The following is a 24,620-nucleotide window of genomic DNA, read 5'->3' as shown; positions in this document are numbered from 1 at the left end:
CTTGGTTCTGTACTTGTGGAAACACATCAAGCATTAAGAGTGCAGAGACAAGCTGCATGTGCTGCAGGAAGACAGAGGAGAAGCTTATGAAGCTTCAGCATTTCATCTCAGGCCTGAAACTCAAGGAAACAAAGGCAAACAGCTCTTCAAATGCCATCATATTAGACAGAATATTACATTTTATAAATCAATAATATAAATTATTACATTTAATAATAAAAAATATATATATAAAATATATAGATAGATAGATAGAAGTAAAATAATACAGAAGCCTGCTGGTCAGGGTTGAATTAAAATTAATACAAATACTAATATTACTACTACTAATAATAATATAAAATCTTTAAAAAGCGGTTTAAACTAAACTGAATAACTGAACAAATGGTCAATGGCATCGATTTAAATATAAAAGTAATAATATTTTTATAAAAAAATATAAAAAATATTGTCTAATATGTCCTGTTCTACAGAAAGAAAGGTTTGGAACAAAATGAATGTGAGTAAATAAAGACCGCATAGACAGTTTGGATAGTAGGAAGAGAACTATTTAAGTCCCCCAGAAGTGAATCATTTTATCCCTTAAAACTTATCTTTGATCACCAAAATTAGCATTTAAAAAAAAAAAAAAAAGATTCTGTGAAAAAAATATTTGTCATGCCCTAAAATAGCATGAATGTAACTCCACACACTTGTCTTATTCAGTATACAGTACGTGGTTCTATGAATATGTAAATGAGCCCCGCCTCCACTCACTCAAAGCAGCTCAGAGATTCACTCGCTGACGAGCACACGTTGATCTGATTATGATTATGACTAATCTTATGATTAGATTATGACGTCACGGGAGTTTTAAGGAGAAAATACTCTGATAATAAAATAGCTTAAAGCATATTAAAAACACCATATAGATATATAAACAACATTATATACTTGATTTTCGCCACAGGGGGACTTCATTAATAAGGGATGAAGAGAGAGAAAGAGATGTTAGGGTCTCAGATGACAGTTTCCAGGTCAGTTCACTTAATTTATTGGCAAAAATAAGCCGACCGGTGACAGAGGGGACAGGATGTCCATCCATCCGAGTGTGTGCTCTCTCAGAAGACTGTGTGTTTGAAATACTGTAGTTAGTGTTTGCATAAGTAAGCAGCAGTGTTAGGCAGATGAACATGTCACCAAGAAAAAAAAAGAAGACTTTGCTGTAATGCATGAGCAAAACCTGAACGCAGAACTAGTGGTTTGGGGGACGTCGATGACAGCTGTCTTACAACAAAAGCCTGCAGAGACACGACTGTGACTGAACAGATGTTGGTTTTTAATTGAAGACACATAAACGACAGCGATACCCGTGCTTGGATACATGGCTGCGGGTCTGCACACTTCAGATGACACATGACGACAGCGATTACGCTTCACAACCTGCTGTGACTTTAGAATTAAATACTGTGTATGCACTCAAAAGGAGGTTAAATTGTTCACCGTAGCTGATGCCGTCCTGAGCTAGAAAGCTTAATTCAGCTCAGACCAGTGCTCCGTCTCTGTGGCTGTTTACATCATATATGACACACAGAAAAATGTAATTACAATGAGAATTTCAGAAGATTTGCTGCCTACTGTGCAAAACTCACAAATCACAGGGATGGTTGCTAAATTGCTAGACACTAAAGTCTATGTAATATTCAGGTCTCTAAATCAGGGAAAATTGGATAAGAAATTCACAATAGAAGATTTTTAAATCGAGTGAAAGAATTTGAATTGTATTTTGCACATACAACAGGTGAATTGTAATTGGAATGACAGGAAGACAAATTTACAGCTAAACGAAGACTTCCACACAGATCCCCCCCAAAAAGTCACTCCTACTAGCCACTTTGGCGGGTCGAATTTTATATATACAATTGTAGTCTTTTAAAAGGCCATCTGAAGCGCATTGTATTGTTGTCAAAAATATAGATTTTTCAATACATATTGATACTGAAATATTTGAAACACTTCCAATACTCATTTCCCGCAGAATTGATACAGGATACCAGCTGTTCTTTCTCAGTCATCTCTCCGACAGCGAGTTACACACAAACCTGCGTCCCTTCACACACTCGTTTCATTTGCTCTGGGTGAATATTGTGTGTTACAGGGCTTGAATTTTGGAGTGGGATTTTGCGTATTCCGCATAATTTTCCGCATTCCCACAGATCTGGTACTCAAACTGAAAGTGTGCGCACATAAAGGCGCCTCTCAGTACTAAAGTTCTTTTTCGCTGCTTGTTGCGCTTAAACAGTCAATTACTCTTTTAAGTGAACGTAAACAGTTGAGAAAGAAAAATCAAATGTAACAGTATCTGTGTGTCAGGTCTTAAAGTGACAGCAGCCTAATATACCTGCTGCCAAATTAGGAGATAATATTAAAAATATTTATATGGCAATTTTTTCACATGGTATCGATGACAAAATTGTTGCCAGTGAAAATGCTGAGATGCTAGTAACTTTGGGAAAAAACAATAGCCACAGTGGCTGGTGAGCAAAAAAGTTGGTTACCCTTTATTTCGATAGTCACTTTAGACATTCTACTAACTATAAGTCACTTTTCAGCTACATGTCAACTAACTGTCATTAGAGTATTGGTAGGCTGTAGTAGACTGTCAGTAGACTGTTAGGTTATGGTTAGGTGTTAGGGTTCGGGTTAGGAGAACAAGTTGACTTGTAGTTGCTAAGTTACTTATAGTCAGTAGAATATCTGTTGGAGGACCAACAAAATAAAGTGTTAGCAGACAGTCTAATAATACTCTAATGACAGTTAATTTACATGTAGCTGCAAAGTTACTTATAGTTAGTTGAATATCTAAAGTGGACTATCGAAATAAAGTGTTACAAAAAAGTTAATGTCAAGCCCTGATGATAATACTAAAAATAACAAACAACATGGTTTAAAAAAACAAAACAAACAAAACAAATCATCAACAGTGAGCAGCAAAGGGAAAATGCAAGCCATAGCAAACAGCACTAATGAAACCAGTGTGCAAATAAACCCCCTTTTTATTACGTTTACCATCTTCCACCTCTCATTTCAGGGTCTTCAAATATAAAGATTATTTTCAAGAGCTCAGGTTGACAAAGAACAGGAAGTCCCTTAAAATACCCTTTCTAGGGCAGAAACCACTCAGCTGTTGCTATGACACCACAATATCAAACACGAGGCAACTGTGAGAATAATAATTTGATGAATTAATTCTTTAGAGTCTTATGTAAATAAAGCCGCGACTTTCTGTTTACATAATCCCAGGGCTGCTAATGCATCTTTGGGGGACTCGAGCTGTCGGCAATACCCTTTCTGATTAATTGAGTTGGAAATGCATTTGGGATAGGCTTTCCCTGACAACCAGGTTATCCTAGCAATACATCACGCTCAGAAGTGAGCAGGAAAGAGGAGGACAGATGCCTACATTTGTTTAGTCAACTGCAGATTGGATTTCAAGTATTAATACAACCCCATGATTCCTAGCACCTTGTTTGTGTGTTGTACATCCAAGCATTTGTTTGGATGCTGTATTGAAGGATTGTAATGATGTCTGCAGCTCACATCGATCTTGAACGGGTGTTAAAGATGGGTAGTCGGCGAGGGTCTGTCACCATCGGTTTATCTCTCCTTCCTCAAGGCCCTTACCAAATGATTTAGAGTAATAGACATAATCCAATAGTGCAGAGAGCATTAGAGACGTTCAACATGACACTCCTGCAGAAGTGCAGCTAAGTAACTCTGAGATCAACGTGCATCTAAACTCGGAGAGGTATCCCAGACTCTATTAGATTAGATATTATTGGATTCCAAGAATGTATGCCATTCCTGTATGGACTTCTATTTCCCGCCGTCTACCATCGTGCACAAGAAAACCTGTATGAGACATTTTTAGTGGTGTTTCAGAGGGCTTATTTTTAGGGTTTGTGATTTGAAAAATAATATCACATATTAAACTTTGGTGTGCAACATGCACCACAGCGGTTATGCGACAGAGTCGAATGATTACTCAAATCGTGTGGCTTGTGCTGATATTTTAACTGATTGTATATGGAAAGGAGGTGGGAAAAGGCATGCCACATTTATTGAAATTTATTGAAACGATTTCTGCTACAGGATAATAAGATCCTCTATTCCAGAGACTAAAAGAGACAAACTAAATATATATACATATAAATTCACATTTTGATTTTATAAAAAAAAAAAAAACATTAACTTCATAATTGAAGTTTTCCTAACATCCTAAATAAATTACATACAATTAATTACATTAGTTACAGACAAACTTTATAATCATACATAACACCTTTTGACAGGCAAAATGCATCCAGCCTGTTCTTAAAGGAATTAATAGAAGGGGAACACACTTCTTCTGGAAGCTCATTCCATGATTTTACCACATGGAGTGTAAAAAAGTTCTGTCTTTTTTTGGACATGCATGTTCTAGGGTAAAGTTTTAACGAATTCCCTCGTGTCTCGTACCTATTTTTCCAGAACTGAGAGATGGGTTCAGCGGTTACATCGTATATTCCCTGTACAAGTTTATATACTTGAATCATATCCCATCTATATATCCTTAATTTAAGAGTCGGCAAACTTAATTTCCTCAATCTATCTTCATACAACATATTTTTCAGTTCTGGAATTAATTTAGTAGCTCTTCTCTGGACCCTTTCAATTTTTTCCACATATTTTAATTTATGTGGACACCAGACTGAGCTCGCATATTCAAGATGTGATCTTACCAGGGATTTATACAATGGTAAAAATATGTCCTTGCCTACATTTTCAAAAGTTCTTATTATTGCAATCATAGATGTTGCTTTTTTGACTTTTTCAGAAATATTGTGTGGAATTCAAGTGAACCATCTACCACAACACCTACGTCCCTCTCCTCATGTACAGGATTAACCACTATATCCCCAACTACATAATTGGCTACAATGTCATTTTTTTTCCCCAATATGTAAATGTTTACACTTTCCGGGATTTATCTTTAATAATCGCTGGTCACATCATTTGCTCATGCTACATAGATCTTCTTGAAGATGGGCTCGGTCTGTCACTTGTTATTGTTCTGAAAATTTTAATGTCATCCGCAAAAAGGTAAACATCAGACTGTATCATATCTGGCAGATCGTTTATATATAATACAAATAAAACAGGGCCCAAGACTGATCCCTGTGGGACCCCAGATGTCACCGGCTTCCACTCTGAGGCAGCAACATTCACTACCACCTGTTGTTTTCTATTGTGCAAAAAATCCTGTATCCAATAAATAACTCTTTTATCTAAACAATAGGATTTTAACTTTGATAGTAATCTTTTGTGTGGGAAAGTATCAAAGGCTTTTTGAAAGTCCAGATAAATAGTCAACTATTTGTCCGCTGTCCAATGCTTGTGGCCATTTGTCAAAAACTGTGAGTAACTGAAGAGAAGTTGACCGCCCAGATATGAACCCATATTGTTTACTACTATATAATTTATTACTTTTCATATGATTGACTATATATATATCCTTATCAATTTTTCCATTGTTTTACTAACAACTGTCGTCAAGCTAACTGGTCGGTAATTTCCAGCTAGAGATTTGTTTCCTTTTTTTTTGATGGTTGATGTTAAAATTGCACTTATTTGAGCCTTTTTCCAGTCATTTGGTCAAACTGAATCCTCTAATGATTTGTTAAATAGTACTGTTAGCGGTTCAGCAATCTCAGTCGCCAGTTCCTTCAAGATCCTAGGTTGTATCAAATCTGGTCCAGGCGATTTATAAACATTCATTTTCTGTAAAAGCAATTTTGTATCTTCAACTGTTATTTCAAAATTCTCTATTTGTTGAACTTCCAACCTTGGTCCCTCACATTATAAATATTTTTACTGGTCACTTAATCAATGTAATGCATACTTGCTAAATAAAAAAGGATTAATTTCTTTCTTTCTTTCTTTCTTTCCTTCTTTCTAATTTTTACTGACCCCAAACTTTTGAAGGGTATTGCACATTGAAGGAAAGAACTGAATATCGCAGAAACTTGAGGGGAAATGTGGGTGAGATTGTAGAACTATGTGTTAAATAGTTAAAAGGAGAACTGAAACACAATAGGTTGATCTACAAGATAAGACTAAAGATATCCTAAGCCACACTAAAGGTGCTGCTTCCTATCTGTTGTTGTGAATCTTTCATATTTGAAAGACACGGTTACTGGAGCGGAAATCAGATTTGGTTCAAAAGTCTTGGGTTACTGTGTTCAGATATCACCCAGCTTGAGTAATGTTAGCCATCACTGCAAACTTCACAACAATCAAACTGTAACCTTGAAGAAAGAGACTAATTTTCCTGTTTGTTTTTCTCATTGCATAACTATCTTTCCCTTCCTGTGGAAGAAGAAAACAAATCTATAACATAGTCAGAGAAAAAGCAGCGAGAAAAAACTAGGGATGTGCAAAAGTCATAATGGACTAGTGAGTGTGAAAGGCTAGTTGGTTTTAAGGAAGCCTGATATAATTAGGCTGAATCATGTCAAATACACACCATTATGAAACATTCTTGCGTTCAATAACAGCTCGATGAAGTGCAACAGAAAATAACAGAACTGGTCTCAAGACATGTTTTTAAAACAATTTTCACTCTATTGTTATGTTCACAATAGACCTGCCCTTTAACTTCACAAAACCATCCTAGTCCACACAAAAACAGAGACCTACATAACAAAACAGCTGACAATAACAGAGAAGTTCAACAGTAATTGTTGTTGAAATTAAGCTTAAGTTAAGTTCTGAGACACACATAAATGCACAAGAATGTGGTATACTAGTGGTTTATCTGTCAATATATAAAAAAATATATCGATACAATGCTCAAAACAGATGTTCTCAAAAAGCAGAGCATCAAACGCTCTTATATTTCCACGAATCATGGCAGTAAAAAAGGCAGTTTGACACACAGGTCTCGGAGGGAAGCTGGAAGTGTTTGTCAGGGGGATGCTGCTGAATCACAGGGCAGACAGTGTCTCTCTTTCTATTAGTTAGCTGAGGTATGGTGAACTCCAGGGAGGCAGATAGATGACGCAGTTTCATTCGATCATTCTCCCTGTGTGCGGTCGCTCCAGGAACACACGAGATTAAGAGATGCAATTAACTGTCAAAGACAAACAAGTCACGGGCTAAGACAACACACATGAGATTGCTCCATAAATTTCACCGCAAACCAGCCGAGCAGGTTAGCGAGAGAGAGGACGCTAATTCTGTATATGAAATGTTCATAGAGCCAGTGGATGAAGGATGCTGCAGCTGTGCCCTTTTGTGGTTACATGACTTATTTTCACATTTGTGTCAGATCATTTAAGCACAGATCTAATCTACTAACACAATTTCATGCAAGATACAGTTGTTAAAAGCAAATGCACCATTCTTTCAACTAATAATATTTCTACCATTTGTGTTTGCAGGAACCATGGTGAGCAAGGACGCTGGTAAATGCATGCTCACCAACTCTGAGTCGGACTCAGAGGCAACAGCGGCCTCCATGGCCCTGGAGGTCAAAGGATCGTCAGACGAAAGCAGACATGTGCGCAAGCGCAACAAGGCCCTTCAGGTGCGCTTCAAGGACATCTGCGAGGCCCAGAACGAACAGGCTGCTGCGGCCCGAGGAGGGAAGCCGCTCTACAAGGTGGCGTACCGCAAGTACATGACCGTCCCAGCTCGCCGATCAATTCCCAATGTCACCAAAAGCACTGGAGTGCAAACCTCACCGGATCTTAGGAAGCGTTACCAGACTTTTCCATTTGAGCGAAAGAAAGGACACACGGTCAAGCATGCCGCTGCGGTGGAGAGCTGTAAGGACCAGGACGATGGGTTTGTTATTGATGTGAAGAGGGCGAAAGCTACCGTGGCGAGCAGGGAGTGTGCTCCCTCTCATAATCTGAGGAAAACAAAAGCATTAATGCACACCAGCAAGTGCGTTGCAACCATAGAGCAACACCCGCAAGCTAAGGAGTGTCTGGAGAGACCGGACGGGCCGTGCTCGGACGCTCTGGTTCTTCCCTGCCCGACTGATAGGACCATAGCGGGAGCGGACCACTCGGACTATCAGATGTGTAGCGTCAGAAGTAAACACAGTAAGGGCTTCCGGAGAGATTCTGCAACTCTTGATCGCTCTGGCAAGCTGCAGTTGCTGAACTCTGGGGAGAGCACTGGGAATATTCTCCAGGATTCCTCCTCCAAAGTGACGGGACCCATCGCGTGGAACTCCCTCACGCAGGTGGAGTGCTTGGAGAGTCCAACCGAGCGCAGCAAACACAAGGCGGCACTGCAGCTCAACGGCCTGCAGTCACAGACACTCCCGCGGGCCAGTTGCACTACGCAGGTCCAGTGCCACGTGGGTACACTGTCCGCTCGACCGCTACGGGCCATGGAGGAGGTGGCGCCGGTGACTTCTGTCTCCTCCACAGCCGTTCCCATGCCGGCACCTCCGTGCAGGGGCGTCACGGGAGCGGGAACTCTACGTACGGATAGTGAGGCGTGCAAGCAGATAGTGCCGGTCAATCAGGATGGGGATGTTAAAGCACAGCTCCAAGCCATGGAAAACATGATCAGCTCCAGCCAGGAAACCATTAAAGTGCTGCTGGGTGTCATTCAGGAGCTGGAAAAAGGAGAAGCTCATAGAGAAGGGTAAGACGCTGTACATTAACCAGCATGCAAATAGTAATCGCAGAATTGCACCAAGCAGAAATGTATTTCCATACACGTTTCGCCTAAGATGTCAACTGCAATGTGTTGAAAGCATCAACAAGCTATAATGCATATTGTTCAGAACTTTTATTTTCATTTATGAATGAGATACAAGAGAAACACACACAATAACATTACATCAATTGCATTGTTTGGTTCTCAAACTGACTGCTACAATACGTTTAATTAGAATGGATAAGCTCATCTTTGGTTGGTTAGCAAGTCTTTAAATTGTGAGCCAACAAAATTGCACCAAGCAGAATTGCTTTTTCAAACGCATTGCCAACCCATGGCAAATACAGTGTGTTGAAAGTGCTAATAAGCTGCAATGCATATTGTTCAGAGAGTTGACAAAAAGATGGATTACTTTGCTTGTCTCTATACAATTATGCATGGGATACAATAAACTATTTCAACACTTTACATCAGTCCCAAGTATTGTTTGGTTCTCAGACTGACTGCTATAGTAGGTCTAATTAGGATGGATAAGTGCATCTTTGGATGGTTAGAAAGACTTTAAGAGCAGCACTCTTTTTCATATTGACTTTTATCACATTGGACTCAACCTGGGAAATGTGCTGGAGGCCTTCTAAATACTGTATAGCACTAATGATGTCAAACCTCTTTTACTTTCAAGAACACCTATGTAAAATAACAACTGAATCTGCTCCATTTCGGGCCATAAATATTAAGCAATGACACATCTTTTTAAGAGAGAAGAGAAAGTTGTTAAAATGAAGTACCTCACAACAGAGAGAAAATTTCGCAGTACATTTGGACAAAAAAGGGAAATTTTGTTTCCCAGGATTATTTACATGCATAACAACTGAATATTTACAGTCAGAGCCCATCAATGACAAACCATCTCATTCCCACAGCAGGGCATCATGCAAATCTCCCTAAACTACCACTTTAAAATATTCCAACACCACATTTATCTTTCTCCCACCCAGCTAGGCATAACATACTGATTATTTCAGCATTTACAAATTAAGTGAGCCCCTTATGAGGTGAGTTTGCATGCAATTTAGAGAAACACTATGATATTACAAGACTAAATCCAATGTTTGAGGCTGTTGTGGCAAAAATTCTGTTAAACATCATCACTGCCTAAGAGACACCCAGAGTCAAATTAATAAAAAGATAAGTATTTATTCTTGCAAGAATAGGTTCAGTCTAGTACACAGAAGTTATGCTGTGCAAAAGAGATGCTCCACAACAGGAATATATGAGACAGCCTTTATACTCTTTTCAAGGTTCCTCCTCACCCGCTGTACCTTTCACCCACCCAGATAAGGTCCTTACTGCTGTTCAGTTTCTATTAAAAGACACAAACTGGTACTGAAATAAACTGGCCAAACTGACCGTCCCTAAGGTCAGAGGTCCTGTCCCATATGTTCCTGAAACGTCACGCACAAGCACGTACACACATATACTTTTATACATTGAATAGGTTCTTTCTCTTATGATACCTGTTTGGGATCAATGACTATTAAAATTTCCACTACAAGGCTGGTTAGGTTAAGTGAGCAAAACGTTAGTCTGCACAGGAAGCAGACTCGATCTCCCACATATCCACACACATATTTCCCTAAAGATGCTTTGGGATGTAAGGACGGGAACACTGCCAGGATAGTGATTATAAACGCCATTAATTAACCGCAAGACTACATGTCTACTTTATATAGTTGAAGCACAATTAAGGTCACAGCAAGATGATCTCATAAACAACTGATCCAGAGGATGACATCATCATCATCATTCATCCAACATAACCTCAGCAAATGCCTCAGAGGTTTCTTATGGATAATGCTTTGCAGATATTACACTTGAAGTAATATTTTAATGTATTCTCAGGGCAGAGTTTTCAATTCCCCAGCTCAGGTTTGAAAAAGTGCATTTTCCTGCATTCAATGCAGAAACAGTTAATGCTTGTGTGGATACGCAACATTAGTCTCATTCCACACACTCAGAAATGTCATTCTCATGACAAAAGACAGGCGTAGTGTGACTGGAGGGCGTAGGTGAATGTATTCATAATTACATCAGTTACATTACCTCTGGCGTGATGTAGTACTATCTTTTCAATGTGTTCAAAACCATGCTGCAGACAAACACACTCAAAGAAGCGTTTGACTCAAAAAGTTGCTAGAGGATCAAAGGGAATGCTAGCGGTTGTGTAGCTTAACTGTGTGTATCAGTAAAAAGTGTGGTATGTCTTACTTAATGATCAAACAAACATTAAGTGAATCGTGGAAACAAACAAAAATAACATTTCCTTAAAACATGCAATAAATTAAACTGTGTTTACAGCATGTCGTAATCACCGTAACTTCGAGATGACAACATGTGACATTCTACTCTGAGCCGTACAGGTGCAGCGGTCAGGTCGTACAAGTATGAGCTCTCCAAAATATATTATCACAATGATAATAGTATATATTTCAATATTTTTAAATTCATTTTTAAAATTAATTTTAAATTTTTTATTCATATTAAACACATGAATTAAATAATTTCAAGAAAAATAAATAATCCAAGCATACTTTATAATTCAAGTAAACCACATATTCATAAAATCAAAATAAACCAAATATATGAATTAAACGATTTCATTAACAACATTAGATTCATGAATATTACATAAAAATAGATCTTACCCGGAGTGAATGAGTGAGAGAGTGAGTAAGTCAGTGTGTGTGAGAGTGGGTTGATTGATTGTCTGATTGATTATGGCTGTGTTACATTCCACGTATGCCTTTCACTTGCTAACTTCACTCCGTCTCATGGACTCGGATGTGCATCATTGTTTATGCTGCATGAATGAGTGAGTGAGTCTATTTTCACACTGTCAGCTTTTGGGATTGACAACCGCATTTACTTACAGGTGTGTTTCGAAATGTCCCGTTCAAACAGCAACTTACAGTAGCATCTCGAAAACTGTCTGAATGAACGTGTAACCGAAGTCAAGCCCATATTCTCGTACCAGTAACCATAGTGACAGTGACTGAAGTATGAAGATGGCAATGACCATAAAACTAAAAAGCCTCATCACTTCCGAGTCCAATTGAGCTGTGAGTTCATTACTCACATCTTCATTAACCAACAGCAGCTTTTATATCTGGGTAGAGAAAGGAGCACACAGAGACAGTGAGTGAGTGAGTGAGTATTTATCTGCCCACTGATAGCCATACATAAAATATCTAGTGTTGCATGCAACATCTCATCTGGATGACATGTCTATATATCATCATCATAACCTGGCCTGGCTGAAATGTGAAGTGCATACTGAATAAGAATAATTGTTAATTTCTGAACTTAAAAAAATGGCTGCAAGTAGCTCATTCATACTGAAAATTAGTTAGACATTATAACAAATTTGTAACCTAAAGCTTTTAAAATAATTATTCCTGACAGTAACTGTTTCTCTCTGCATCTATTTAAATAGTAATCAATGCTATCTGCACAAATATGGCGCCCAATAATGGAGTGTACTTTGTGGGAGAATTCTACTTGTGTCCCAAAGATCTTCCCTCTCTTTCTTTCTCTCTGTGTATACAACATAATTGACTTCCTTTTTACATTCCAACACATTGCCTCGCTCCGGAGGGTTCGGTCTGATCACCAGTGCCTGTGCCTTCTGACAAACATTTACTGCCCTCCTAGCCAACCCCGGGCTCTCAGCAGCAGCGCTATACATCACTGTCCCCATTAGGCATGGAAACTAGCCTCAGATAAACCACACACATCACCAAACAGCACTTCACATGCTCTCATTAGGGGAAAAATGGCCGTCGATGTCCCGCTCTTTTTCACGAAGAGCCCCGCAGTTTGACCTTTTAAGGAAGCAGGTGCAGAGCTCAGGGGTCGCAGACAGATCGATGTTAATGGCCGACTCGGAGAGGAGCTACTGCCCAAAACCAGGCAGTCTCAGACCAAAAAACAGAGTCAGACTCTCTCTGAGTCACAGAGTGACCAGTGCCTTTCGCTGCACAGTCCATCTGAGGCCACAATTCATTTTCTGAACGATCAAGCAGCCACTCTGACTGGAAAAGGGGGATCAGGATACAAATGCAAACTCCAGTCCTGCTCACCTAAATCTAGCCTAATCTCCAGTAAAACAAATTACATATATTTAATTTCTTTTTTTCAGAACTGATAGTGTCAAGTGTCTGATAACCGATACGGAGAAGCATTTTTTATATTTTGTTCCATTTTTACTTTTTGACAATAATTTATATTTCATCCCTGACCTGAAGGTGAACAGCCAGCTGAATAAAACTAGTAGTATTCCAAATAATAATAAAGTCTAATTATTTGTATTATAATTGTAAAAACAAAAACTATGGGTGTGAGGAAATACTGGAAAATATGGAAATGGTTTGATCATGCTTTCTAAACAAAACAAGTATTGTTATATTAATTTAAAAATCAGAAAATCTGAGTTCTTTGATCATGGCAATGGTATTTATCATAATAGCTAATTTTACAAGAAAAGAAGAGATTATATATATATTCAATTCATATAAAACATGAATTGAATAATTAAAAAATTATATAATAAACAACTCAATGGATTAACCAAAATCATGCATTACCAAATTAAATGCATTACCATCTTAAAAATAAAAACAATTAATATGGGTTAAATGCATCAATTTAAAAAATGTATATAATAATTAAAATAAAGCATAATAAAAAGGTTTAAAAAAATGAGACAAAACAATAATCAAGGAATATTCTGAGTTAAAGTTAAAACACAACAAAAGAATGAGTTAAAGAGTGGTTTAACTAGCAGAACTTACCACAGCACAAACTCTGACTCATACACGAGTACACAATAAAACACTGGCCAGAATGTTCCAGTAATGAGAGAAAGAGAGTATAGGAGAAGAAACAGATTGACCGTACGAGAGACAGACAGATATGACAACATGCCTCATCAGAGCTATTGATCACTCCGTCGGCTTCCTGTCAGTCTGACATTGGCCCTCCATCACGGGACAAGTTGGAGGGGTCGATGGGTCGCCGCCTTCTTGCCAGCAAAGCAATTGTTACGGCGACAGGCGGTAATTACTAATGGCAGCCAACACTGGAAGTGCAGCTTCTCGAAATTTCTGACCCCACGTCTCCACACAGATGGAGTTGGAAAGACGAAATGTTACCGCCATCGGCAGTGAAAACATGTTGACGAAAGAATATTTATGATATTTGTTTTAACATTTATTAACGTTAGAAATATTCAGCTCAGCAACTCCGGCTCAAGGGAGTAAACAGGGCATATTCAAAGCCAACACAAACACATACAAGAGACTAAGAATCAGATGTAAACACTGACTACTGTTCACAGAGAGAGAGAGAGAGAGAGAGAGAGAGAGAGAGAGAGAGAGAGAGAGAGAGAGAGAGAGAGAGAGAGAGAGAGAGAGAGAGAGAGAGAGAGAGAGAGAGAGAGAGAGAGAGAGAGAGAGAGAGAGAGAGAGAGAGAGAGAGAGAGAGAGGAAAATAACACTCATTCAGTTACCAGGCAAAAGATCACCAATATACCTCTAAAACAACAAGCATTACACATACATACAGATTCAACGTTTTATATTCACAATTAAATATGCGGAATAAGATATTTATTCTCAGGAAGCATTAAACTGATCAAAAGTGACAGTGAAGACATTTATAATGTTCTAAAATACTTCTATTTCAAATAAATGCAAAAAGTTTCCACAAAAATATTAAGTAGAACAATGGTTTTTAACATTGATAATCAAAAATGTTTCCTCAGCAAATCACCATATTAGAATGATCATGAAGGATTTTGAAGGATCATGTGACTGAAGACTGGAGTAAAGATGCTGAAAATTCACAGGAATAAATTGCACTTTAAAATATTTTCAAATAGAAAACAGTTCTTTTAAATTACTATTCAAAAGTTCAGTAAGAATTGTATGCTGAACAAGGCTGCATTTATTTGATACAGTAAAATAGTAATATTGTGAACTTTCAAGATAGTCAATATCAGGACCTGTTTTTAGTCATAATATTCTTATCCCATACAATTCAATTCACACTGAAAACTCTCATGCACTTTGTGCAAGATATGAATTATTTTAGCACGGTGTTGAAGGAAACACTGGTCAGTGAGAGCTGAACTATAAGGCTCAGTCTCAGGAAAGTGTGCAAACCTCCAGTGAGTGACAGTGAAGTGACTATAATGAGATGGATTCTAGTATTATGTATAATTTATTCAGCATTTGAATAACAGTTTTGTTTTTCATGCTGTTAAGAGTGCCGACGTGACGCTGATTGCTGATGTACAAAACAGCGATGAAGTAATCCAGGAACACAGCTTTCCGCTTCAACAAACATTACACACTTCTAGGCTGATTATAATTTGCTTTGAATCAAAATATTTACATACAAAGTTCTACAGCTTAAAAAAATGACTGATAAAAGTGAAACAAAACGCACTGGTTTAATTACTGAACTTTCCATTTCCGCCCCCCCGAGCACAGTCTGTTTTAGGTGAGGATGATCGCATCAAGCAAATCTCCAGCAGAAATAATATCATCACCACCTCGGGTCAAACCCAAAGGATTTTGTGAAGGAATCAAGCGGAGGGAAGAGTCTCCATGGTCATTCCGGAGTACTAAAAGTGGCCATGAACTGTCAGATCATATTCCATGTTCCTCTGCAGGCCGGAGGCTGGTGTGAACATACAAACTACATGTGCAGTAGACATATCTGCATTTATCTCCTGTTGGGCAATGTCAAATCATGCTCCTGTGGACTCTGTACAGGGTTACAGGTCAAAAGGGGTGACAGATTTTAAGCTCACTCCTGAATTTAAGGCTATTAATAGGCAGCCAAGTGGTGAGTATTTTGTGGTGAGCTCAGTGTTACTGAAAATAAAAAAATAAAATATCTTATATATGAATTAATATTAAGTATTTTAATAACATTGTAATAATTTATCACAAATATACTTTATTATTTAAAAAAAGATTACAGTTGAATCACAAATATTAAATGGCATGGTAACGGTACATGTATTCGTCCAGAACCGTCCCGGTACAGACGTAACAGTTCGGTGCGTACAGTCAGACAACAAATGCAGTGGGGCAGGCGCGGTAAAGCAACACTGTTTGCTAGCCGCTACAACAGGAAAAAAGCAGATGATCTATGCACCATCCCAAAACAAGAGTTCAGACGGCACGCAAGAGATTGCTAATAGCCAATATACGCTGAGTTTAGATTCATCTTTCTGACGCACTCCACAAATTTCACAGAAAGGAAACTGGGACGGCAGAAAGCGTCATCCTGTGTGTTTTCTTTATTTTACAAAAGCACAATGTTTTGTTTTTATTGTGAGTGTACACTTTATAGTTTAGAATGATGTATTACTCTTATCTGTATTACCATAAATTACATTATTTTGAGTCATTTCCACTGTTATAATGAGACAAAATCATTTGGCATTGTGCCGACTTGTAAGTCTCACTACTGTCCAGTGATGAAATACGCGTGTCCGGCCGCTTCACTCGCTGTCTCCTCGTGAAAAAGTGAAGCAGGCTCAGATGTAGATGCCACTTTTTCTCCTCCTCGCTCATCTTTCCTTGATTTCTCCAAAAAGAGTAATATTGAACTTTGTGTTTCCACCATAGTCACCGTTAATAAAAACCTCACACGAAAAGAAAATGACCGCGTAGGCTATGCACAACATGAAACCAAAGCGTTTGAAAACAGCCAATGCATTTTACAGCACAGCATTGGTCAATCTATCAATTAAAGTAAAGCATGTAAACTGGACATGTAAATGTACAAAACTCAAATCGAACTGTGACCACAAAACTGAGGTACATACCGAAATGTGACTTGTGTACCATTACACCCCTATTATAGGGATTTATAAAATGTTTATACAAATATAAAAAAAAAATCGGTCCCACTTTATATTAAGTGGCTTTAAGTACTATGTACTTACATTGAAATTAATAATTTGATACAATGGACTTATTGTGTACATACATGTTCTTACATTGTACTTATATTTTGAAAATACCTGCATGTAATTACAGCTGTAATTCATTTTGAAAATACCTACATGCAATTACAGATGTAATTAATTTATATAATTACATTTGTAATTACACATTTGACCCTTCCCTTACACCTTAACCCACCCTTAAACCAACCAATATCACCACACCTGACCCTAACCTTACCCATATCACACCTCAATAGCAGCACAAGTGTTTTACAATACAACCTGAACACAATAAGTACATTGTACTTATTTTACGATGTAAGTACATAGTCCTTAAAGCCACTTAATATAAAGTGGGACCAAAATATTAATCAATTTTTGGAATTAATTGCAAAATGCAGTCTCTTGTGAAGTTTCATTTGAGTCCGGATGCTATTTCATATGACAGCTGCTTATGTAGACGTAAACCCAAGCACTCAGAGTCTGGAACAGAGCTATACGCCACACGTATCAGCACATTCTACTTCCTGTTATCACACAAAAACAGCATCAAAAGCAGCACAATGTTGTACGTTGACATTTCTCCAGTGTCTCCGTACAAAAATTTCAAGGCCGTTTTGTTCTCTCATTTCTGATTACACTCACAAACACAGTCGGCGTCCTGCGTGTCCTCTGCAGAACGCCGGGTGTGAAGAATGCTAACATCTCTTTCCCACTGCGTGTACTGACCGTGAGCTGATAATGAGGAACGACAGAGTGAACGAGGGAGCGGTGAACGGGTAGGCGGAGCGGCCAAACAGCCTGTGTAATGACTCGTCCTCTCTCTTTATCTCCTCACAGGCTCTCCTATCGGACCGGACAGGACACGGCCAACTGCGACACGTGTCGGAACAGCGCATGCATTATTTACAGGTTGGTTGCTGCATTTTGTTTAAAGCCAGAGCAAGTGAGCTACAACAGCTTGCTGAGCTTACAGAGATCAACTTCAGCCTAATCACAGATTGTGTGAGTAATGAGCAAGATAAAGGAGAGGAAATACTCTCGCTGACAGGAATAGATTAAGGACCTTAGTGGGACACCCTCATCACAGAGCACGGGGGAACGTTCTATGGATTTAAAGGAATATCTCATTTGAGATATTGATGTTATTTTCTTCTGTGGAATCTGTATGCAGCTCTTTTGCATTTAATAACAGTTCACAAAAAATGAAGGACAAGAAAACATCCTTAAAGTACCATAAAAGTGTCCATACGACTTGTGCAACAATTACAGTCTTTAAAAAAGCAATATGCTAATATGTATATATATTTATTATGAATAATTGAAATAGAATATTACAATAAAATATTAAATAATAATAATAATATTTTTTATTTATATATATATATATATATATATATATATATATATATAAAATCGTATTTACTCTCTCATGCCATTATAGGTTCGGAATGGCATGAGAGAGAAAATAATGGCAACTTTCATTAGAGTTGACTTCAGGTGCTCGACAGCGGCTGAGAAACTGTGTCTGTACTGCACTCCTTAAAGGTATAGATGGAGTCCTTATTCAATAGACAGGACAAACTCATAGAATATGTGTCAAAACACCCTCCTATCATTTCAAAGCAGCTGAGTGAACTTAAGTGAGACACACTCATTCTGCAGGAGGAGCCGGAGCTGAAAAGTGTGTCTGAGTGTGTAAAGGTCAGACTGTTAAGCGCTTCTCAGAGTGTTTTTGTCTCCAGTGGGTGGTTGGCCATCTTAAAGTGCAATGAGAGCTGAAGTGTGTGCATAAGGGATTCTGTGTAATTGACAGGTAGTAATCGCCAGAGAGCTTGTTTTGCAGAATTCAAGATAACTTACAGAAAGAGTTTCACAAGACTTTAAAGCACATGAGTCATACCAATGAATTCTATATCGCATGTTGTGCTTTTTATGGAAGAACTAGCCATTTTAACAAGCATGCAAACCCGAAAAAAGAGAAATATCCTGCCTGATGTAGCATAAATGTAAGAAAATTGTGCTGAGAAGCGTCTCAGAGGACAGCTAACAGTGCTGTAGATAGACATCGCTCTCCTGTGAGATGTTGCTTGCTGCAGAAGACCAGCGACAGACACACAATCTAATTCAGCAGCTCTCTTTGAAGTGAAGGCAAGGATTAAACACAATCTATTTACACACAGCCCAGTCAAAACACTGAACAGGAGAGAACCAATCTCTCTGGAGGAGCCGAGTGGCAGAAGAGAGTCCTGAAGCAACATCGTTTTATTAGCTATCTATCCCATTCATGTCACTGATGTGATCCGTTTGGAAAGTTCATGCCAGTGCTGATGTTTATTCGTTAGTTAATAGATTTATTGAATGTTTTATGCAAGGAAAATCTATACATTTATCAATATATTCATAGTAATGTGTTTTATTTTAATGTAGCAATTACAAATAATTTTGGTCACACTTTAGATTAGGGTCCAATTCTCACCATTAACTAAATATTAACTAAGACGTTTGCCTCAATTAACTCCTAATTACAGCTTATTAATAGTTAGTAAGGTAGTTGTTAAGGTTAGGTATTGGGTAAGATAAAAGGATGTAGAATATGGCCGTGCAGAATAAAGCATTAATATGTGCTTTATAAGTACTAATAAACAGCCAATATTCCAGTAATATGCATGCTAATAAGCAACTAGTTTATTGAGAATTGGACCCTAAACTAAAGTGTTACCGTAATTTTTAAGTAAATAATTGTATATGTAAATTACATTAATATACCATAAATAAATATAATATTTATATATGATTGAATTATATAAATATATCCATAGTAATTTGATTCATTGTAGGTAACAATTACGGTAACGCTTCCTTTTACAGTACGTTAACTTACGTGTACTTGCAGTGTACTTACCTAAGAAAGTACTGGGTAATATAAGGTAAGTACATGGGTTAAGGTTAGGTTTAGGGGTAGGTTCAGGGTTAGTACCTAGTTATTACCCAATTATTGTAAATACTATAATAAGTACATAGTATGTAGATGGGGAACAGAACTGTAAAAGGAAGCGTTACCATAATTACAATAAACTATATGAATATGCAATGCATATAATATTAATATATAATAAAACGGTATCTGCATCTTGTGTGTTGTGAGCACGTGTTTAAAAATATGACTTGGCGTAGGCCTACTCTTGTTTACACTGATGACATACAGAATGGCTTCACATCCACATAAATCATGCTAATAGAGTTCGGTCTGAAGGAGCTACAGTAAAGTGTTTTACTCCGCATAATATGCTAGGGAGGAGAAATCTCGTGACACAAACCGCAAGAGCTCAGATCACTGGTCTTCAGTCTCAGCAGCGGCTCTGAATGAGTCTGTGTTTGTCGTTCACATCAGGCTGTGTTCTAAACCCTAGTGTGCTGCCTACTCAGAGATTTCAGGCAACACAAGTGGGCATGCAACATGAAGTCTAAAGCATATAAAGCAAAGTTATACACTTGTTTCGGACAAATTCTAGCCACTGGCACCAGTTTTGTTAGTGTTAACTAAAACTAAAAATATGAAAATAGTTTTCTGTAATTGAAATAAAGCAGAAGAGGAGAGGAGAACTGGCCCCAACTGAGCCTGGGTTTTCCCAAAGGTTTTTTCTCTGTTCTGTCTCCTGATGAAGTTTTGGTTCCTTGCCACGGTTGCCTTGGCTTTTGGCTTGCTTAGTTGGGGACATTTAATATTCAACAATATTATTGATCTGCCTTACTTGAGGTGGACGATGATGCAATTTTCTTCTAACTCTGTTGCATTATTTTCATGTTATCACTGTGAAACTGCTTTGATACAATCTGTATTGTAAAAAGGGCTATATAAATAAAGGTGACTTGACTGAAATCAAATACAATATAAATAATATTAGATAAAAAACAAACTAAAAAGCTTAACAGAAGAATTAAAAAAGGTTGCATTGGCAACTAAATGAAATAAACAAGTTTAAACTGAAATACAAAAATGACTAAAAATGTAATAAACAAATTAAAGCATATAGAAATTTATAAAATAAAGAAAAAAGTAATACAATTGCTAAAATGTAAACTAAAATAAAAAAATAAAAAGATTATTCCAAATATTAATAAACAGTATGATAGCATATCGTTATACATGGACACTGGCAAGGCAGGAATGCGTGTACACTTAGCATAGAAAGCACAGCCAAAAAAAACATCCAAGAAGGTGGACGAATAGAGAGAATTGCTCATTATTAATATTCTGTGATACTTGAATATGCACAGTACTAAAAAAGGATTAAACAACAATCTAATTAACGTGACTTTTTCATGCATGCTTTGTATTTTTGTGCAAAATAGAGCATCACAGAATTAGAACAGCAACAAGTTTGTCAAACTCTATTGTAATCGTTTGCAATTCAAGTCTGTCAAGCACTATTTGTGCCGCGAACAGAGACGTACAGAGATGTGTATGTGCGTTCAAATCAGCCTTGAAAAATGCTGACTTGCTTTTCTTGCAGTTTCTGTGCTGATTCCATCAGAATGGGTTCAAATATGGCCACATGATTTGAACAGATGCATGTTTTTGCTTATGAGGGTTTATTTCAGTTACAATGCCGGTACCCACTTATGCATACAGTAGACAAGACGGCTCATACAGAGCCACTGATTCAAGCTTCAGTTTCGCAGTTTAACCTTCTGCATCCCTTCATTTCCTGCATCATTATCCCTCCATAACTCCGTATTACTCCTCTGCCTGGCGTTCACTCTCTCTGAAGGATCTTCCCATAGCTGACATTCTTAAAGGAATGTTCTGGGATCAATACAAGTTAAGCTCAATCGACAGCATTTGTGTCACAAGATCCATTGCCATATAACTTTGGCTCGTCACTGACTGCAAAAAACACTCTTACATTGACACGCTACATAAACACCAGTTTAAAGGCTGAAATATGAAGCTTACATTTTTGCTAAAGAAAATCTTCGGAAAGAAATGCATATTATTTGAGTTATAGAGATGTGTCTAGATCATGCCTTACTGTCCCTGTAATTTTTGGGAAGGGCTGTGGAAATCTGTTGAACCCTGAACATCCCTTTAAAATGTTATTCCTGTGAAAAATACCCTCAAACAATTTCAATTAATTTCATATCTTTACCTCCCTGGGGTGATCGCTAAACTCAGGAGAGGGAATAGATCGTGCTCCCATAAAAGCAGGTTTAGGAGCATTCAATTTAAGTCGAGCTGCTCCGAGCTAAAATTCCTCTTCTGTCGCTTTGTTCTCCTGGTAACCATGTCATCGCGCTTCATCACACTGGACTGCATTTCCTAATGTGGCGGTCCGGATGGGATTCAGATCTCACAGGGTCTATTTGGTGGGAAATAACTCCTTAATAATCAGGGCTTAAAGGGATTGCAAAACACAAATCCTGATCTGACTGTTGGGGACCACAAATTCTACCGGCTTTAATTTTGTTGAGGCAAGCATCACTGTTGTTATTGCTGAAACTCAGCGTCCGTGATCTGAACAAACAGGATAAATATTAAGCATCAGTGCATAACGCGTTCCTCCATTTGTGATATAGACATAAACAATTACTGAACTTGTGTGGAATTTGTTTTTACCTTGATATGATTGTTCAGTCTCTTCTTTTCCTCCCAAAAAATATTAATGGGACAAAAAGTCACAAAAAATATTGATATTGCAATCAAGATATTGATTCAGTACACTACACTCCCAGGGGAAAAATATGCAAAAATTGTACCCTCTGTTATGTGGATGAAGGATGAACCCAATTCGCAGACAGCAAATAATACAAACAGGGGTTTATTAATGACAAAAACAGAAAACAAAACCCACGATGGGGCAAAAACAAGACAGGATAGACTAGACTAGACTAAGACTCAGACAATAAACTAACAACTAAGATAGGAACAAACACTTCTCTTAGACGACTAAATAGGGAACACTAATGACGAAGACAGGTGAAACGGACTAGACAATAATGACAAGACGAGGGTAACAAGGGGGCGGAGTTACATAACGAGACAACACAAGCACATGGCCCAAACAAAAGGCCATGTGCTTGTACACAAAACATGGGTCTGTCATGATCCAGCCTCAAGACTAGGGAAAATCAAGGACAAGAAGGCCGGATCATGACACCCTCAGAGTAATAATTTTTTACCTCTTCTACGTCAAGTCAGTTCATTTATAGTGCTTTATACAACAAAAACTCTAGCAAAGCAGCTTCACAGTATTAAGAGGAAAGTAACAGAATCCATGATGTAAACATCGAATATAAACAACAGCTGTAGCAAGAAAATAGTGTTATTATTTAGCTCAATTCAGTTCAGTTCAATAATGGTGTTAAGGTACAGTACTGATACAAAGCATATTATATATATATGTTCCTCATCTTCAAAAAGTTGACCCTGAACATCACAGCACACTTGCATTATAGCCACTTTTGCATTAGAAAATCAGCACTGACATTGTCTGACTCCAACACCTGTAAATGATCAGACACGTTTGTTCTCACTGATCTCTCATGATCATCCCATATCCAGAGCTCTTCTGTCCAGCCAGAGAAGCTGGACTGAACACACACACACACACACACACACGACGCTGGCATGGAAATACCATTAGAGCCGAGCTGAAGGGAGTGGAGATGATTACATTACAGAGATGTTTAAACGCTCAGCGCAGAGACACCGGGAGATCTCTCTTTCTCTCGCACACTCTCTCCTCTCCTTTATGCTAGAGTAATGATGTTCTCCATGCTAACGCAGTAACTCTGGCTTTAGTCAGAGCCGGCTGGTTGCTATAGATACTACGGTGATACAACAGTGAAGCTGGTGGGTGTTGAGAGTGTGTGATTGTGTGTGTGTGCACACTTTCGAGAGATACGGTTTAATCTGTAGATAGAGCGAAGCAAAGTATGATGGACAGCTGTATTAATACCTTACAAACAGAGAGAGAAACGAGCGAGCAAAAAATAGGAATGCAAGATATATCTGTACAATATATCATAATCTGCATTAGAATTTTCCTCTTTTTTTTTTGTACTGACATTTTTTTGTACTATATTCCTTTCTATGCCTAGGTGCAAAAATATTACAGCTAGAGATTGGAGCTTTAGATCGTGTGGTGAAAAAGTACAAATTTACAATGAGCAATCTTGTTGATTTCAAACTTATGATTTCTCAAAAAATAAATAAACTGTCCGCACACTTGAATCCTTAAAGCAAGTTTAATTACCAAGTTTTCGGTCAAGAGACCATCCTCAGGGCAATCCATGCCGTGGGATGGTCTCTTGCCCGAAAGCTTGGTAATTAAATTTTGCTTTAAGGATTCAAGTGTGCGGACAGTTTATTAATTTTTTGAGTTTTCTAGTCTTGCCTGTCCGGCACCTTGTTCATCGTGGGTGCGGTGAAATTCCTTCTAAACTTATGATTTCTGAAAAAAAAATGTTTTACATAACTCATGCACCTCGATGTTCTGAGTGGTTTATAGGCTGTTGCTAGGCAGTTGTTAAGGCATTCTGACTGGTTGCTAGGGTGCTGCTAGGTGCTTACAGTCCCAAGTCTCATGATCATGTTATGACGTAATGGCTAGATATTAGGAATGCACCGATACAGATACCAGTACTCTGGTGTCGGTCCGATACTGTGCTCATGTAGCTTACTCGTACTCATAAAACTACCCCAATACAACCACACCCGATACCACTTTAGGGGCCGTTCACATATCGCGTCTAAAAACGTGTGGAAAGCATGGCCACACCACTTTGTCCTTTTATGAGCGCGCTTACCACGCGGCTACATTTGAAATAACGAATTGGAGAGGTGACAAATATCTCCTTTAACACAAGCAATTTGATTATACAAGTTGTATATTTA

General features: G+C 38.1%; 2 protein-coding genes and 1 long non-coding RNA gene across 5 annotated transcripts in view; 2 read left to right on the top strand and 1 right to left on the bottom strand.

Moving 5' to 3' along the window:
* The window catches only part of dock1 (dedicator of cytokinesis 1), a 252,549-nt gene that overhangs the window by 105,396 nt on the left and 122,533 nt on the right, over positions 1-24,620 (bottom strand). The window lies entirely within an intron of this gene.
* LOC143709691 (uncharacterized) overlaps positions 1-24,620 on the top strand; it is a 759,555-nt gene that overhangs the window by 626,908 nt on the left and 108,027 nt on the right. The gene's annotated exons all lie outside the window — the stretch shown is intronic.
* The window catches only part of insyn2a (inhibitory synaptic factor 2A), a 44,027-nt gene that overhangs the window by 9,515 nt on the left and 9,892 nt on the right, over positions 1-24,620 (top strand). The window contains exons 2-3 of the mRNA XM_077200275.1: positions 7,461-8,682; positions 17,561-17,632. Of these exons, the coding sequence (XP_077056390.1) occupies positions 7,466-8,682; positions 17,561-17,632 (1,289 nt within the window). The 5' untranslated portion in view covers positions 7,461-7,465. The remainder of the gene's footprint in view (positions 1-7,460; positions 8,683-17,560; positions 17,633-24,620) is intronic.

The sequence above is a fragment of the Siphateles boraxobius genome, unplaced genomic scaffold (assembly GCF_051911475.1).
Source record: "Siphateles boraxobius isolate OS27281-9 unplaced genomic scaffold, OSU_SipBor_1 46, whole genome shotgun sequence".
Lineage (NCBI taxonomy): Eukaryota > Metazoa > Chordata > Actinopteri > Cypriniformes > Leuciscidae > Siphateles > Siphateles boraxobius.
This window is presented reverse-complemented; position numbering and strand designations above follow the sequence as displayed.